Source organism: Eleutherodactylus coqui, chromosome 3 (assembly GCF_035609145.1).
Source record: "Eleutherodactylus coqui strain aEleCoq1 chromosome 3, aEleCoq1.hap1, whole genome shotgun sequence".
Classification (NCBI taxonomy): domain Eukaryota; kingdom Metazoa; phylum Chordata; class Amphibia; order Anura; family Eleutherodactylidae; genus Eleutherodactylus; species Eleutherodactylus coqui.
The window spans coordinates 168,544,140-168,560,601 of record NC_089839.1 but is presented as its reverse complement, the minus strand read 5'-3'; the positions used below and the strand labels follow the sequence as shown (position 1 = coordinate 168,560,601).

At 45.5% G+C, this 16,462-nt stretch overlaps 1 protein-coding gene across 1 annotated transcript in view; it reads left to right on the top strand.

Moving 5' to 3' along the window:
* The window catches only part of FGD3 (FYVE, RhoGEF and PH domain containing 3), a 272,469-nt gene that overhangs the window by 233,748 nt on the left and 22,259 nt on the right, over positions 1-16,462 (top strand). Inside the window, exons 16-17 of the mRNA XM_066596514.1 lie at positions 4,325-4,447; positions 6,334-6,483. Coding sequence (XP_066452611.1) covers positions 4,325-4,447; positions 6,334-6,483 — 273 coding nt within the window. The remainder of the gene's footprint in view (positions 1-4,324; positions 4,448-6,333; positions 6,484-16,462) is intronic.

Here is a 16,462-nt window from a genome sequence, read left to right as displayed (position 1 = left end):
AAGCTTCAGACACACAAATTACATAGACATTCTTAAATACATATAGAATAACTTACAACTTGTGGCGTTTGTCAGTGACGCCGGCCAGCATTGACATAATCACGGAGAGGGAACAATTTACCTCTCTAGCGTAGACGTAGTACGTAACCGGGGGACTTGGAACGCTACGTACGCTTCATTCTTTCAATAAACTTTATTGTGCTTTGTTTGACTGAACAAAGGCGGTATGTGTTGACTGAGAATTGCACTGTTGCAATTCTTAAAATATTTGTAACAGGTTGTTCTCGCCAACCTAACGCATTTTTAATCTTTCTAACATATGCACAAATAAATAATCAGTTAGGTCGGGCTCACACTGGCGGATAAACTTATGCGGGATCCCACGGCAAAATTTGCGATTTGTCATCCGCTCGTGGAATACGCAGTACGTATTCTTGACTGTGAAGGAAAAATCGCAACTACATGCCTTTCAATGCCTGCGTTTTGCTGAGGAAATTTTGTACGTACGGCGATTGCAGATTCTGCAATTAAAATACGTTTGGTTGAGACCCCCTTTACTGTGAAGATTTCTTGCAGCTAGCTATGGTTAACTTCTTGGCACTTTCAGCGCTTTAAAAAAAGATATGCTAATATTAGCAATGACCACAAAAACTATTAATGAAAAATGCATAAAATAACACAGATCCTTGTAATAAATTTAGCACTCTATACACTTCACAGTGCAATTACTGTATTACTCCGGGATCAGTGTTAATGACACTCGATACTTAACATTGACGGATGACAGAAGGCAATCCACTTGTGATGATTAATGTTCGAACTCCACTTTCTAGTAAAGTTCCTTTTACATAACACAGTCTCTCAATCAGATTTTGAGTACTCCTAACTGGTAATAAACTTCATCTCTATGGTACTGTCCCTATCTTTGCTAGCAGGCCTGCTACCACTCTCTTTTTTTTAGTGTACACTTGTCGGCTTTCATTGAGGCCGGCCTCACTTATAACCCAATATCAATGAACTCCTAGATGTTATCCTCCTGGTTGTGATCCAGATATCTGTCAGGGAAGTTACACACTTTTCCAGACCTCTAAACACTTTGCTGTTTTGACTGTCCAGTGGGGTCTCGGACAATGAAGCAGTCACCACCAGTACAGTCTCTCTCTCTGTAGTTCTTGACTCTGCTGTAGAACCTCGTTGTCTGCTTCTGTTCATTATAGTGGTCCACACAGCTCACAGACAGCCACTCTGTTCATCTACTCTGTCCCTGCACTCTTCTCCTGTTGCGCAGCAATCAGTTCTTCGTTCCAACGTCGTCATCCGTTGAAAGTTCCCACAGAGCATGCTCACTAGTATAGTGCTAAATATTGACCCAATTTTTGGAGCATGTGGCAATTTGGTGCACTTTATGGTGCAACTCATAGTACATTGCCACAGCAACCATTTAACCCTTCAAGGGAGGCCCTTACACTATATAGATTACAACATGGATTACCATTCAAATACAAGTACTCTTTTACATGTGGATGCACCGCTGATTTGATGCAGAATCCGCATGGGATGTTGCACTATAGCAGTGTAGGTTATGTACTATAGTATAATATATACCGCAGGGGTGGGAATTATGGTAATTGAGCTTTCATAATATAGTCTGGAGTATCTGGGTGACATCTTCTGTTTGAGCTGTAATGGTGGCCAAAATGGTTGTCACCCAGTTTTCCTAGAGGCAGATGTCAACAAAGAGTGGGATAGGATGTATTACTACTTTACAGATGTAGGGAAACTTTTATTATATTGGTTAGTGACTTATTGGGAATTGTTCCGTAATAATTAATGTCTAGTTTTTCTTAATTGAGTGATCTCCACATGCTGCTTATTCGCACATTTTGCATTATTGAGAACATCATCCACTGACTATAAAAGGTCCTTGGTGACATTTTAGAAGTTTTAGCAATAATAGAAAATTCTTCAGAGTCAGATTAAATGCAGCTATTGTGCTTGTACATTTCTCTTTTAATGTGCTCTGCTAGACATCAATCTTATTCAGCCGGATTACATTTCATCTCTCTTATTTTGTGGCCCATGACTCATTACACATTAAAGTGACTGGTTTCAGGCCAGAAAGAGCCGATACATTGTAATAAGCAGAATGTACACGGCTGCTGGCGGCTTCATCCAAATAAAATGTGCCATAAAAGTGTAGGCGGCAATGGACTCTCCATGCTATGTGTTCTACAGGTGCAATCCTTAAACCGACCCTATTCCCCGTAGCACTGATATTATGTATGCAGTAGTCTTGTATATGCTATTATAACAGCAGAGAAACACATGCAATTTAAGGCCCTTTTACATGGACTGATCATCAGGCCCTGTAAAACACGCAATGATCAGCCAACAAATGAGCAAATGCTGATCATCGATTTTAAGCAAGGATAAAAATGACGGTTGTACATCCTCTCATGTGAATGAGGGGATGCACAGAGCTACACTATGGGAATGGACAACTAAACGAATTATCATTTTTCCTCATGGCAGCAATTCTCAGCCCTTCTAAAACAAAAGGAATGAACGCTGATTGAAATGCTTGTCGATTGGTGCTCGTTACATCCGGCCACAAATTGGCCTGTGTAAAAGGACTCTAAGAGTAGGCATTGGCTAGTTCTGTAAAGGGGTTGGCCCTCTGAATCATTTCCTCTGGTGGGCTTATTCTAAAAGAATACTGTTCAGTTCCATATTAATTTTCATTGGGCTACATGGCTTCCTACAGGATCTCTTAGCTTTTCCCAATTCTCTGTCTGCTTGATGTTTGATAAGGCTCCGTTCAAATGTGTGCTGTGGGTTTCCGTTGTGCGGGTTTGTCATAGTTGAGTAATGGAAATAAGGGCAGTTCAATGAATGAAATGGACTCCCCGACTATGACAAGGTCTGACGGTCTTCCATCGTACTGCTTGGCATATTACCAGACCTAAAAAGAGCAGCATGCTGCACTATTTGGTAAGGGATTTTATATTAGATCTGCGTCAGAGGCTCTGAATAGATCCTCCAACAGATGTGAGTGTAGCCTAATACAATAGTCATGTCCTACTGATTTGAGGAATCTCCATACTTGGTAACAGTCCTTGCATGACCGTCCTGCAAACTATTAAAAAAATTGGGTAGGGTTTGTGCAAATTTGTAGTAAGAGGGTTGTTTTGGGGATGGTTCCATATGAAAGGTGTGGCTTACAAATGTCCCGTAATTTGGTAATTAGGAAAAGGTATTGTATAGAAATAGTCATATTTACATCTAATGAAGGAAAATACATTATGTAGATTATAACATGAAGTTGAAATAAACTCGGAACAATAATAAACCCTGGTAGGAATTGATCTGTCCAATTATCATCTTTCCAATGCAGTTACACTGTGCTCGTCCTATGGGGCCCTATTGTGGTTGTTAGAAGCTGGGTCTTGGTGGAGAAAGCTCTGGTCATATTGTCTGTCAGTGGTGTTAAAATGAAACAAAGAGGGTGCAGAAATTGCAGCTGCCAGCTTGGGCCCTAAAGCTTAGAGGGACCAAAAGCTCAGTCTGAAAGGAATCCTCAAGGGATGGCACAAAGGCAGAGGTCTATCAAACTCCAGATGTAGCAACTCCCATGCATGACTTAAATGGATGGTCTTTCCATGAGCACTAGAAGAACGAAAAATAATGGACAAGGTGCTGAAGGACCAACCAATGAAGTGGAGGTTAAGGAAGATTTATAGTGAAATATTCAGTGCACTTTCTCAGAAAGGAGGGAGAAAAGAAATCTCATACCCCTAACGACCCCCAAAGTATCCAGGAAAGCCTAACAAATGATGCAGGAATCCTCAGGAATTAATATAAAACATTCATTCACCATACAGAAAGCTCAACCTATTTAGGGGAATTAACACATCTATCCCCTTTCTCAGGAGAAGCAGTGTACCTAGATCCTCACCCCTTTGGTTGGTCCTTCAGCACCTTTTTTGTTGTTTTTCTTTCTTGTTCAAAAACCCTGTCTGTCCTATATGAGAAGACCGGTACTATTGGACCGGTTTCAGATGAACATATTACGGCCACATTTCTGCATCCGTAATATGGCCACGTGTGTCCTGACCCAACTGCAGAGTTTACTGATCTGAACTTAGAGGGACCTATGACGCTCCAAGATCTGGTTAGTCCGGGAAGCATATCCATATTAGGAACACAGAAATGTGCCCGTAATGCGTTCATCTGAAACCAGCCTTTCAAGTGACGGGTGGGGACTGTGTTACAGATTTTGCATTGAGACCCATGAGATTGAACTTATATATTGTTGTGTTTTCAGCCAGAAACATTCCGAAAATCAACAAAGATTAAACGAGACAAGGAGAAGCAGAGCTGTAAAGGATGCGGAGAGACCTTCAACTCCATTACAAAGAGGCGACACCATTGCAAGCAGTGTGGGGCGGTAAGTGTTGAATACGAGCATAGCTATGCTTAACTAACCTCTTAGTTAAAAAGCTTTTCAAATGGATTTTTTCGATGTCCTGATTCAATTTATTTTGCATATTTTATGCAGGAACATATTAGACACGACATCCGACTGATTCAATCTTTTGATCTTACTAAAATTCCAACATCTGAGTATTATAAATTATACAATCTAGGTGACATTTTCTTTGGTCTCGCATACCGCGCAAACCAATTTTCCTAGTGCCTATTATATGACTCAGTCTATTTACCGTACTTATGGATTTTCTTAGTGGCTAATATACAATAGAGATCACATCCTTGTCTCTTTTTCAATGCTAATCTCCAAAGCTATGGGTCACCCCGCTCTAGTTTAGTGTTCGTTCAGCTTTTCAGCACTAAATAAAGTAATCAGAGCCGTTGCTATAGAATCCCTTTCTGACAACCTTATATAAATGACTGATTCTGTCAGACCATGTATCCTTAACAATCAGTCTGTCTTGGATGCAATCTCCCATCCTAAGAAGGTTCTCCACAGATTGCAAAAATAACAGCCATTCTGTTGAATTTTGGGACAACCCCTTTTAAGCAAGAAGGTCAACTTGACAAAAGTCTTGCCGTTCTCTGTCATAGTATGAATTATTAGTCATGTTTTTTCTAACATTAGCCCATCCTGTCTTGCACTCAGTAAATATCCCATCTTTGATAGAAGCATTGGGCTCATGTCACACAGGCCTAAGCGCATTTCCGCAATGCGTGTTGCATAGTTGAGCAAGCAAGTGCATTTTTTCTGTACTTATTGTTTGTGCAAATCGTGCACATTTGCGCATGCAAAAATACACGCAACCATGCTCACATCCATTGAAATGGGCAATTAAGTTAATTCGCTCAATATGAGCATTCTGGTATTTTTTTGCACAAACAAAATGCATGGAAACAAGCCCATTGAAATCAATGGGTTCTATTCACTGCATATTTTGCACGCAGAAACGTTCATGTGACACAAGCCTTTCAGTCCATCTATTCACTTACACAGGGACTGAGCGATTCTTGTTTGAACGAGCCAACGATGCATTTGTCTGTCTGAACAGGCTGCACGAGTGCGAATGAGTTAGCAGTGACGTCATTCGCTCGTTCAAACGAGAATCGGCTCATCTAAAAGGACCCTTAGCAAGGACAGGTGCGGGACACTCAGCCATCACACAGACTTAATAAAGAACACCCAAACCTTACTTAACATACACACAAGTTCATTCTGGCCGCAGGAGGGAACATGATCACGCTCCTCCCGTTACAAACCTCTACAGTTGGAACAGCTGAAGTCCAACTCCCACTCAGTTTTCAGTGGAGAGTAGAGCCATGTGCACAACTTTCTGCAGTGTCCAGCACAGTATTCCTTGTTGGGCAGCTAATGGCTGGTAAATGTCTTAAACAAGAAGCTCCTAACAGAATAATTAATATAACATCAGCTAATGTTCCTTAGTAGGCATTCTATATACATTATGACAAGAGGCTACCTGTCTACAATGCGACTGCCAGTGAAATCTAAGTGCTATACTCTACTATCTCAGTCAGTCCTGTAGAGCTGAATGCATCAATAGCACGCATATTTGACCACCGCTTCAAACATACGGTGGAACATGGGACCCCCATTCTCTTGATCGATTGTGATCTAAGCAGTCGGAACCTCATTGATCAGACCCTTATCCCCTATCTTGTGGATAAGTTTTTAAAACTTGGCACAACAACTTTAAGACAGTCCCCTCCTTCTAGTAGGTAATACGTCTTCACAACAGACCTCATATTGTAGTTCCCAGTAATCTAGTATGATGTCGGTCTCTCGTTGATTCATTTAATATTGAATTTATATTTTTCTGTTTATAGGTTATTTGTGCAAAGTGTTCTGAATTCAAGCTCCTTGCAGAAAATGCACGAAATAATCGAGTTTGTAAAGACTGTTTTGCTTTGAGCTCTGCTCCGTGCAGTCCAGGAGGAGCTGACATCCCTGAAATTAAGAAGAAAACTAATCTAGAGGTAATCTTTCAGGAAGTCAGTAACGGGATATTAATTAAAGCACTGTGGTGTTATGGCATCGATCCAATAGAATTGCTTCTCATCTCTTCATTAGCAGTGTGACTAACTTCCATAAATGGTGGGTTTATTAACAAGTTTTAATGATGGATGCCAAAACTGTGGAACAACCATGATCGATGATACATTTTTTTTTTACCTGCTTTTTTAGTTTATAGTGTTTTTTTTCCCTTCAAATACTATGTAGCAAAAATGAGTGCAAAGCAAAGTGGAGGAGAAGCCCACAGGATCCAATTAGGGCTACAGGTAGCCAATTAGTCACCATGGACAGCACCATTTATTGTATTTGCACTGGTTTCTATCAATTTCTCATTATATGGCTTGACTGTAGCTCTAGCTGAATTATTCCCACCCCAGATAACCTTCATGATAACCTTCTTTGTTATTCTTTGCTAATGTAACAGAAAATCTTTCATATGAGTGGTGCTGCATAAAAGCCACATCTCAGTCGTGACACAGTTTCTTGGGTACTTTAGCTAGTGATCTACAATATTCTTGTATGAATACAAGACTAATAAGATTGAATTTAATGCCCCAAATCTACAAATGGAGCTTTTCTAGCTTAAAGCTTTTTATGCCATTTTTTTTAAGGGGTTCTGTAGTCTGCACTAAGATTCAGTGATACCTCAGGTAACAATATTTTCCATTTGCAATTGCTTTTTCAGGACATGCAATTTGTTGGTAGATCCAGCAATGCACATTTCACTGTCAATGGCACAGAGCAGCAATAAGATTGGTCTTGACTAATGCTGGAATAATTGGTTTACCTGTAAGGCTCATGAAGGTGGGGCAAGCACCCCTCAAAAAATAGTCATACCGTATACCGTAAAAAGTCCTAAAAGCGACTCTCTGGTCCCGGACAAACCGATATGGCCACTTGGCTTTTATGACCACTTAAAGGGGTTGTCCCGCGATAGCAAGTGGTGTTAAGCACTTCTGTATGGCCATATTAATGCACTTTGTAATATACATCGTGCATTAAATATTGGCCATACAGAAGTTATACAATTACCCCCTCCGGTGCTGGCGTCCCCGTCTCCATGGCGCCGACCAAAGCTGCCTTCTCCCTGGATTAGACACGCTTGCGCTGTCTGTCCTCTTCTGTCTGGCTCCGGCGTGCTCGCGCCGCAGAGGTCTTCTGCGCATGCGCAGAAGACCTGTGCAGCGCGAGCATGCCGGAGCGGCCCCTTCAGCGCAAGCGTGCCTAATCCAGGGAGAAGGCAGCTTTGGTCGGCGCCATGGAGACGGGGACGCCAACACCGGAGGGGGTAAGTATATAACTTCTGTATGGCCAATATTTAATGCACAATGTATATTACAAAGTGCATTAATATGGCCGTACAGAAGTGCTTAACCCCACTTGCTATCGTGGGACAACCCCTTTAATATACACTGTGTATTGGTAGTCTAAGACACTGCACACTGCTCCAATTGGCTAGCACTGCTCACATGAGTAACACTAGCCAATCACACAAGTGGAAGGAAGTAGTTAAAGGAAAAATCTCCTACGTTCAAGGTTTAACTTCAGCATTAATAGATTTGGAGTGACACTTACTCGAGAGAGGGGTCGGCGTGGATACCTACAGATGCCCCCCCCTCCCCCGCCCCCAAGGTCCGAAGTGAAAAAGTGGTGTGAAGAGGTTTTGGAGGAGACCAGTCCAAAATGTATAATAAAGTTCCAATTTATTAGAAAATGCACCGAAATGCGAATACTTTAAAAGTGGTGCCATCAATAATGAATCAGTGGTGGCCTGACACCCAGGACATCCCTTGATTAGCTATTCTCTGAACCAGTGTGCTCCTGCACTGAGCTGACCTGCAGGAAGCAGACAGCTTAGTTCACATTGCAGTGGCCAGGCTTGGTATTGCAGACATTGAAGTAAATGGGAACTTTGCCTGTAATACCAAGTCTGCCCACTACAATGGGATCTAAACTGTCTGCTTCCTGCAATAATCTGTTCAGTACATCAACATATAATCCTGATGAACATTTGATCAGCAGGGTTCGCAGGTTGGCAGCCCCCCACTGATATACTAATGATGGCCTATCCTAAGGATAGGCTATCAATAATTTGCAACCACTTTAAGCCCAGCAGAGAGAAATATGCAGTAACATTGCTTTCTCCTATTAAAGTTGGGCACTCTAGGAATCCTGTTTTAGTAGAAATTAAAATTTTTCCTATCAACTTTGAAGCGACCGTCGGCTTAATGTTAGTCTTGCCTGCAGCAAGGGATATTTGCAGGGCTCTTAATGCCATTGTTCTTCAGTAATTTTGCAGTAATAAGACAGATACGCTAATGACATCTTCCAACCATCGCTCATTCTGGTTCATTGCTTTTGTAGAATTATCTCAGCAGCTTGCACTGTGTAAACTTTTTGCAAACTTCATAAAGTCTTCTTGTAAGCAATACTTTTAAGTGCTCGCTGTACAATCAAATCACCGGCAGCACCTCTCTCAAAGCCTCTTATTGTGAAAATAAAGGACGTAAACTTCTGCATGATGACTATAAAATGGAATGAAATTCCTACGCTGCCCTTGAGGCGTTTTCTGGCATAAAAATTATGCTGATTTACTTGAAACGAGCAGTTTGTGCAGGTTTTTTTTTTTCTTGGAGCATTAAAAATGTAAACTCCATGCAGGCCTATCTGTTTCTATAAGAAGAAGGGGAGGCCGGGTGGAGAACAGGATGGCACGCAGCCCATTAGCTGATTAAACTAGATATCTGTGCTGCCAGCTTCTGCTCCAAGTATGGTGTTATTCCCAAATCTATTATTTCATTTGGTGAATCTAGTCTTCTGTATTAGATAATTGTATATACAATTCCCTCCTATGCTTCTATTATTGGAATCCTTCCATTAATGAGGAGGAGCAGGGCAGTGATAGCGAAATCAAATTCGCCAATGCAACCCTGAGAGACTATAGGCAGGCACAAGCTTCACACACAGGTGGATATAATCAATAATAAACTTGCAGAGCTGTAAGGAACTACAATTTTCAGCTTATGCTCTGCATCAGGGACAGATAAAAGCGAAATCCGCTGGGTCCCAGCTACAGAAACTGCATTTATTGTGATTACATTGTTTTGCATTTAGCAGTCATTGCACCACTTTAGTCTGGTATTGCAGTTTAGCTGTCTTTGTCTGGTATTGCAGTTTAGCTCCATTCAAGATGATGAACAACTAGTTTAACCCTTTCCAATTCACTGTCTGACGTCTAAACACATTCTGATTTGAAGGCTGCACAGCTCCGATGTCGGAAGACGTCCGGCAGGGTATTCTTACTGTAGATTACTGGCCGCTCTGTTGTCGAGGGCCTCTCCAGCATGTTCCATAACGCAGTACTAGCTCTAGCCTGCAGATGGTGCCATTGTATAATGGCAGAAAGAGAAAGCCCCCTAGAAAACACTGAATCCAAAATTGGATTGCAAAGGGTTAAAGAGCACCTAACTTTTCTGATGACTTTTCAGAAGCTTTTGTGAGTGTGCAGGGTGAATTAAGGCGCAAGACCATCAAGTTCAAAATACATCATTATTTGCTAGATTAATTAGGACACTAACTATCATTTGTTGTTAGATAACTCTGTGGCCCTATCTTGAAGGCAGTCAGTGTCTCTGTCATGTCTACCTCTTGGTTGGGTATTCTATAGTTTGAAGACTCTAACCGTAAAGAACCCTTTCCTGTATAGATGCCTAAATCGCCTTTCCTCCATACATAATGAATGTTCTCTGGTCCTTTGTACAGTCCTTGGGAAATAGTAAATCATGCCAATTCTTTTTGTCCACAAACATATTTAGCCATGTAAATGAGAGCACCTCTAAGGCGTCTTGTTTGCAAACCAAACAAGCCATTTTTTTCTAGTCTCTTATTATTAGGGAAACTCCCCATCTCATTTAATAATACTATTACCAGCCTTTAAACCCTCTTGAGATCACCTATAAACTTTTTTTAGAATATGGAGCCCAAAGTTGAATCTCATACTCAAGATGAGGACTTACAAGGGATTCATAGATTGGTAATATTACATTAGGATCACAGGTTTTTAACTCTCGTTTTATACACCCCAAAATCTTATTTGCTTTTGCATGACATTGAGTACTGCCGTTTATTTATAACCAGAATATTCAAGTTCTTCTTTTGTTCTGGGTTTTAAGAACACTACAAAGTTTTGTATCGTTAGTAGAGATGAGCGAACGTGTTCGTCCGAACTTGATATTCGTGCGGATATTAGGGTGTTCGGGATGTTCGTTATTCGTAACGAACACCATGCGGTGTTCGGGTTACTTTCACTTCCTTCCCTGAGACGTTAGCGCGCTTTTCTGGCCAATTGAAAGACAGGGAAGGCATTACAACTTCCCCCTGCGTCGTTCAAGCCCTATACCACCCCCCTGCAGTGAGTGGCTGGGGAGATCAGGTGTCCGCCTAATATAAAAGTCGGCCCCTCCCGCGGCTCGCCTCAGATGCCTTGTGAGTTAGATGAGGGACAGTGCTGTTTGTACCGGAGCTGCTGTAGGGAAAGAATTGGTAGTTAGTGTAGGCTTCAAGACCCCCAAAGGTCCTTATTAGGGCCACTGATAGCTGTGTGTTGGCTGCTGTTAGCAGTGGCAATTTTTTTTCTTCTCAAAATCGGCTCTGCAGAGCGTTGCACCCGGCATTAGGGACAGAAGTGTTGCATAGACAGGGAGAGTGTTAGGAGTGAGTGTAGCCTTCAAGAACCTCAACGGTCCTTTCTAGGGCCATATTTAACCGTGTGCAGTACTGTGCTGGCTGCTGTTAGCTGTGCTGCATATTTTTTTTCTTCTCAAAATCGGCTCTGCAGAGCATTGCACCCTCCATTGATACTACAGGGAAAGAATTGTGTAGGCAGGGCCACAACACAGTTATTATTCATTGAATATACGCAGTGCGGCCTTTTGCTTGTAAAACAAGTGAAAAAAATTCTATTTGACCTGCCTCTGTCCGTCCTAAGGGCTGTGGACACGTGTCGGCTGCGTGTGCAACGTTTAAAAATCAGACGCACCCAGCTACGTTTTACTGCTGGCTTCGCCATTTGCTTTCCTTAATTGGGAAAAAAAATACCTGCTCTGCCAGAGTTATAATAACTCTGCTATCCTCACGTTCTGTGACACATTAGCAGGGCCACAGCACAGTTATTAAACTTCTCATGTTCATTGAATATACGCAGTGCTGCCTTTTGGTGGAAAAAAACTGAAAAAAAATCTATTTGTCCTGCCTCTGTCCGTCCTAAGGGCTGTGTGTACGTGTCGGCTGCGTGTGCAACGTTTAAAAATCAGACACACCCAGCTACGTTTTACTGCTGGCTTCGCCATTTGCTTTCCTTAATTGGGAAAAAAATACCAGCTCTGCCAGAGTTATAATAACTCTGCTACCCTCACGTTCTGTGACACATTAGCAGGGCCACAGCACAGTTATTAAACTTAGATTATTCATTCACTAGAGGCAGTGGGGCCTTTCGTTTTCAAAAAAGGGAAAAAATTATATTTGGCCTGCAGTCTTGCGCCAATTTATTTCCTGCCTGTGAAATCAAATCACTGGTAATACAGCATGTTGAGGGGTAGGGGTAGGCCTAGAGGACGTGGACGCGGCCGAGGACGCGGAGGGCCAAGTCAGGGTGTGGGCACAGGCCGAGCTCCTGATCCAGGTGTGTCTCAGCCGACTGCTGCGCGATTAGGAGAGAGGCACGTTTCTGGCGTCCCCACATTCATCGCCCAATTAATGGGTCCACGCGGGAGACGGTTATTAGAAAATGAGCAGTGTGAGCAGGTCCTGTCCTGGATGGCAGAAAGTGCTTTGAGCAACCTATCGTCAACCCGCAGTTCTGCGCCGTCCACTGCTGCAAATCCGAATCCTCTGTCTGCTGCTCCTCCTTCCTCCCAGCCTCCTCACTCCACTACAATGACACCTGCTCAGGAGCGGGAACACTCCCAGGAACTGTTCTCGGGCCCCTGCTTAGATTGGGCAGCAGCGGTTCCTCTCCCACCAGAGGAGTTTATCGTCACTGATGCCCAACCATTCGAAAGTTCCCGGGGTCCGGGGGAAGAGGCTGGGGACTTCCGCCAACTGTCTCAACAACTTTCTGTGGGTGAGGAGGACGATGACGATCAGACACAGTTGTCTTGCAGTGAGGTAGTAGTAAGGGCAGTAAGTCCAAGGGAGCAGCGCACAGAGGATTCGGAGGAAGAGCAGCAGGACGATGAGGTGACTGACCCCACCTGGTGTGCAACGCTTACTCAGGAGGACAGGTCTTCAGAGGGGGAGTCAAGGGCATCAGCAGGGCAGGTTGCAAGAGGCAGTGCGGTGGCCAGGGGTAGAGGCAGGGCCAGACCGAATAATCCACCAACTGTTTCCCAAAGCGCCCCCTCGCGCCATGCCACCCTGCAGAGGCCGAGGTGCTCTAAGGTCTGGCAGTTTTTCACAGAGACGCCTGACGACCGACGAACAGTGGTGTGCAACCTTTGTCGCGCAAAGCTCAGCCGGGGAGCCAACACCAACAGCCTCACCACCACCACCATGCGCAGACATATGATGGCCAAGCACCCCACAAGGTGGGACGAAGGCCGTTCAGCGCCTCCGGTTTGCACCCCTGCCTCTCCCCCTGTGCCCCAACCTGCCACTGAGATGCAACCCCCCTCTCAGGACACAGGCACTACCGCCTCATGGCCTGCACCCACACCCTCATCTCCGCTGTCCTCGGCCCCATCCAGCAGTGTAGTTCAGCGCACCGTCCAGCCGTCGCTTGCGCAACTGTTGGAGCGCAAGCGCAAGTACGCCGCCACGCACCCGCACGCTCAAACGTTAACCGTCCGCATAGCAAAATTCATCAGCCTTGAGATGCTGCCGTATAGGGTTGTGGAAACGGAGTCCTTCAAAAGTATCATGGAGGCGGCGGCCCCGCGCTACTCAGTTCCCAGTCGCCACTACTTTTCCCGATGTGCCGTCCCAGCCCTGCACGACCACGTCTCCCGCAACATTATACGCGCCCTCACCAACGCGGTTACTGCCACGGTCCACTTAACAACGGACACGTGGACAAGCACAGGCGGGCAGGGCCACTACATCTCCCTGACGGCACATTGGGTGAATTTAGTGGAGGCTGGGACAGAGTCAGAGCCTGGGACCGCTCACGTCCTACCCACCCCCAGAATTGCAGGCCCCAGCTCGGTGGTGGTATCTGCGGAGGTGTATGCTTCCTCCACTAAAGCACCCTCGTCCTCCTCCTCCTCCTCTGTCTCGCAATCAAGATGTGTTAGCAGCAGCATGTCGCCAGCAGTCGGTGTCGCGCGGTGTGGCAGCACAGCGGTGGGCAAGCGTCAGCAGGCCGTGCTGAAACTACTCAGCTTAGGCGATAAGAGGCACACGGCCCACGAACTGCTGCAGGGTCTGACACAGCAGACCGACCGCTGGCTTGCGCCGCTGAGCCTCCAACCGGGCATGGTCGTGTGTGATAACGGCCGTAACCTGGTGGCGGCTCTGCAGCTCGGCAGCCTCACGCACGTGCCATGCCTGGCCCACGTCTTTAATTTGGTGGTTCAGCGCTTTCTGAAAAGCTACCCACGCTTGTCAGACCTGCTCGTAAAGGCGCGCCGGCTCTGCGCACATTTCCGCAAGTCCCACACGGACGCTGCCACCCTGCGCACCCTGCAACATCACTTTAAGCTGCCAGTGCACCGACTGCTGTGCGACATGCCCACACGGTGGAACTCTACGCTCCACATGTTGGCCAGGCTCTATGAACAGCGTAGAGCTATAGTCGAATACCAACTCCCACATGGGCGGCGCAGTGGGAGTCAGCCTCCTCAATTCCTTTCAGAAGAGTGGGCCTGGTTGGCAGACATCTGCCATGTCCTTGGTAATTTTGAGGAGTCTACCCAGGTGGTGAGCGGCGATGCTACAATCATTAGCGTCACCATTCCTCTGCTATGCATCTTGAGAAATTCCCTGCAAACCATAAAGGCAGCTGCTTTGCGCTCGGAAACGGGGGCGGTGGAAGACAGTATGCCGCTGGATAGTCAGGGCACCCTCCTGTCTATTTCTCAGCGCGTACAGGAGGAGGAGGAGGAGCATGAGGAGGATGAGGAGGAGGGGGAAGAGACAGCTTGGCCCGCTGCTGACGGTACACCGGCTGATTGCCTGTCATCCTTTCAGCGTGTATGGCCTGAGGAGGAGGAGGAGGAGGAGGAGGATCCTGGCAGTGATCTTCCTAGTGAAGACAGCCATGTGTTGCGTACAGGTACCCTGGCACACATGGCTGACTTCATGTTAGGATGCCTTTCTCGTGACCCTCGCGTTGCACGCATTCTGGCCACGACGGATTACTGGGTGTACACACTGCTCGACCCACGCTATAAGGAGAACCTGCCTACTCTCATTCCCGAAGAGGAAAGGGGTTCGAGAGTGTTGCTATACCACAGGACCCTTGCGGACAAGCTGATGGTAAAATTCCCAGCCGACAGCGCTAGTGGCAGAAGGCGCAGTACCGAGGGCAAGGTAGCAGGGGAGGTGCGGAGATCGAGCAGCATGTACATCCCAGGCAGTGCAACAGTCTTTAAGGGCCTGGCCAGCTTTATGGCTCCCCACCAAGACTGTGTCACCGCTCCCCAGTCAAGGCTGAGTCGGCGGGAGCACTGTAAAAGGATGGTGAGGGAGTACGTTGCCGATCGCACGACCATCCTCGGTGACGCCTCTGCCCCCTACAACTACTGGGTGTCGAAGCTGGACACGTGGCCTGAACTAGCGCTGTATGCCCTAGAGGTGCTTGCTTGTCCTGCGGCTAGCGTCTTGTCGGAGAGGGTGTTTAGTGCGGCTGGGGGAATCATCACAGATAAGCGTAGCCGCTTGTCAACCGACAGTGCCGACAGGCTAACACTCATCAAGATGAACAAAGGCTGGATTTCCCCAGACTTCTGTTCTCCACCAGCGGACAGCAGCGATACGTAAGCAATACGTAGGCTGCACCCGCGGATGGAAGCTACGTTCTCTCTCACCATCCAAAACGGGGACATTTCTGCTTCATCAATCTGTGTCTAATATTCCTCCTCCTCCTCCTGCTCCTCCTCCTGAAACCTCACGTAATCACGCTGAACGGGCAATTTTTCTTAGGGCCACAAGGCTCACTCAAATAATTTTTCTGAACAATTTTTATAAGTTTCAATGCGCTTAAAAGCGTTGGAACTTTAACTTGAACCAATTTTTCGTTACACTGGGCTGCCTCCAGGCCTAGTTACCACTTAAGCCACATTAACCAAAGCGATTCACCTGCCATCTTGGTTGGGCATGGCCAATTTTTACTGAGGTACATTAGTACTGTTGGTACACCAATTTTTTGGGGCCCTCACCTACAGTGTAATCATAGCAATTTGTATGTTCTTCGCCTGCACTCATGGTACAGAAAGGTGTGTGGGGTTGGCCTACACTTTAGCTACATAAATGTAACTTGGGCCTTGGCTATACTAAGGCTACTGAAATGGAACTAAGACTGCGCTCCCACTATACTGCTGCTTCAGAATTGTTACTGGGGCCTGTCTTGAGTGCTACTATTGCTGACATGGAACGAACACTGCGCTCCCGCTATACTGCTGCTTCGGAATTGTTACTGGGGCCTGTCTTGAGTGCTACTATTGCTGACATGGAACGAAGACTGCGCTCCCGCTATACTGCTGCTTCGGAATTGTTACTGGGGCCTGTCTTGAGTGCTACTATTGCTGACATGGAACGAAGACTGCGCTCCCGCTATACTGCTGCTTCGGAATTGTTACTGGGGCCTGTCTTGAGTGCTACTATTGCTGACATGGAACGAAGACTGCGCTCCTCCTATAATGCTGCTACTGATATGTTAGTGGGGCCTGTCCTAATGCTACGGCTGAAATGTTACGAATTCTGGGCTCTGCCTATACCGCTGCTAAT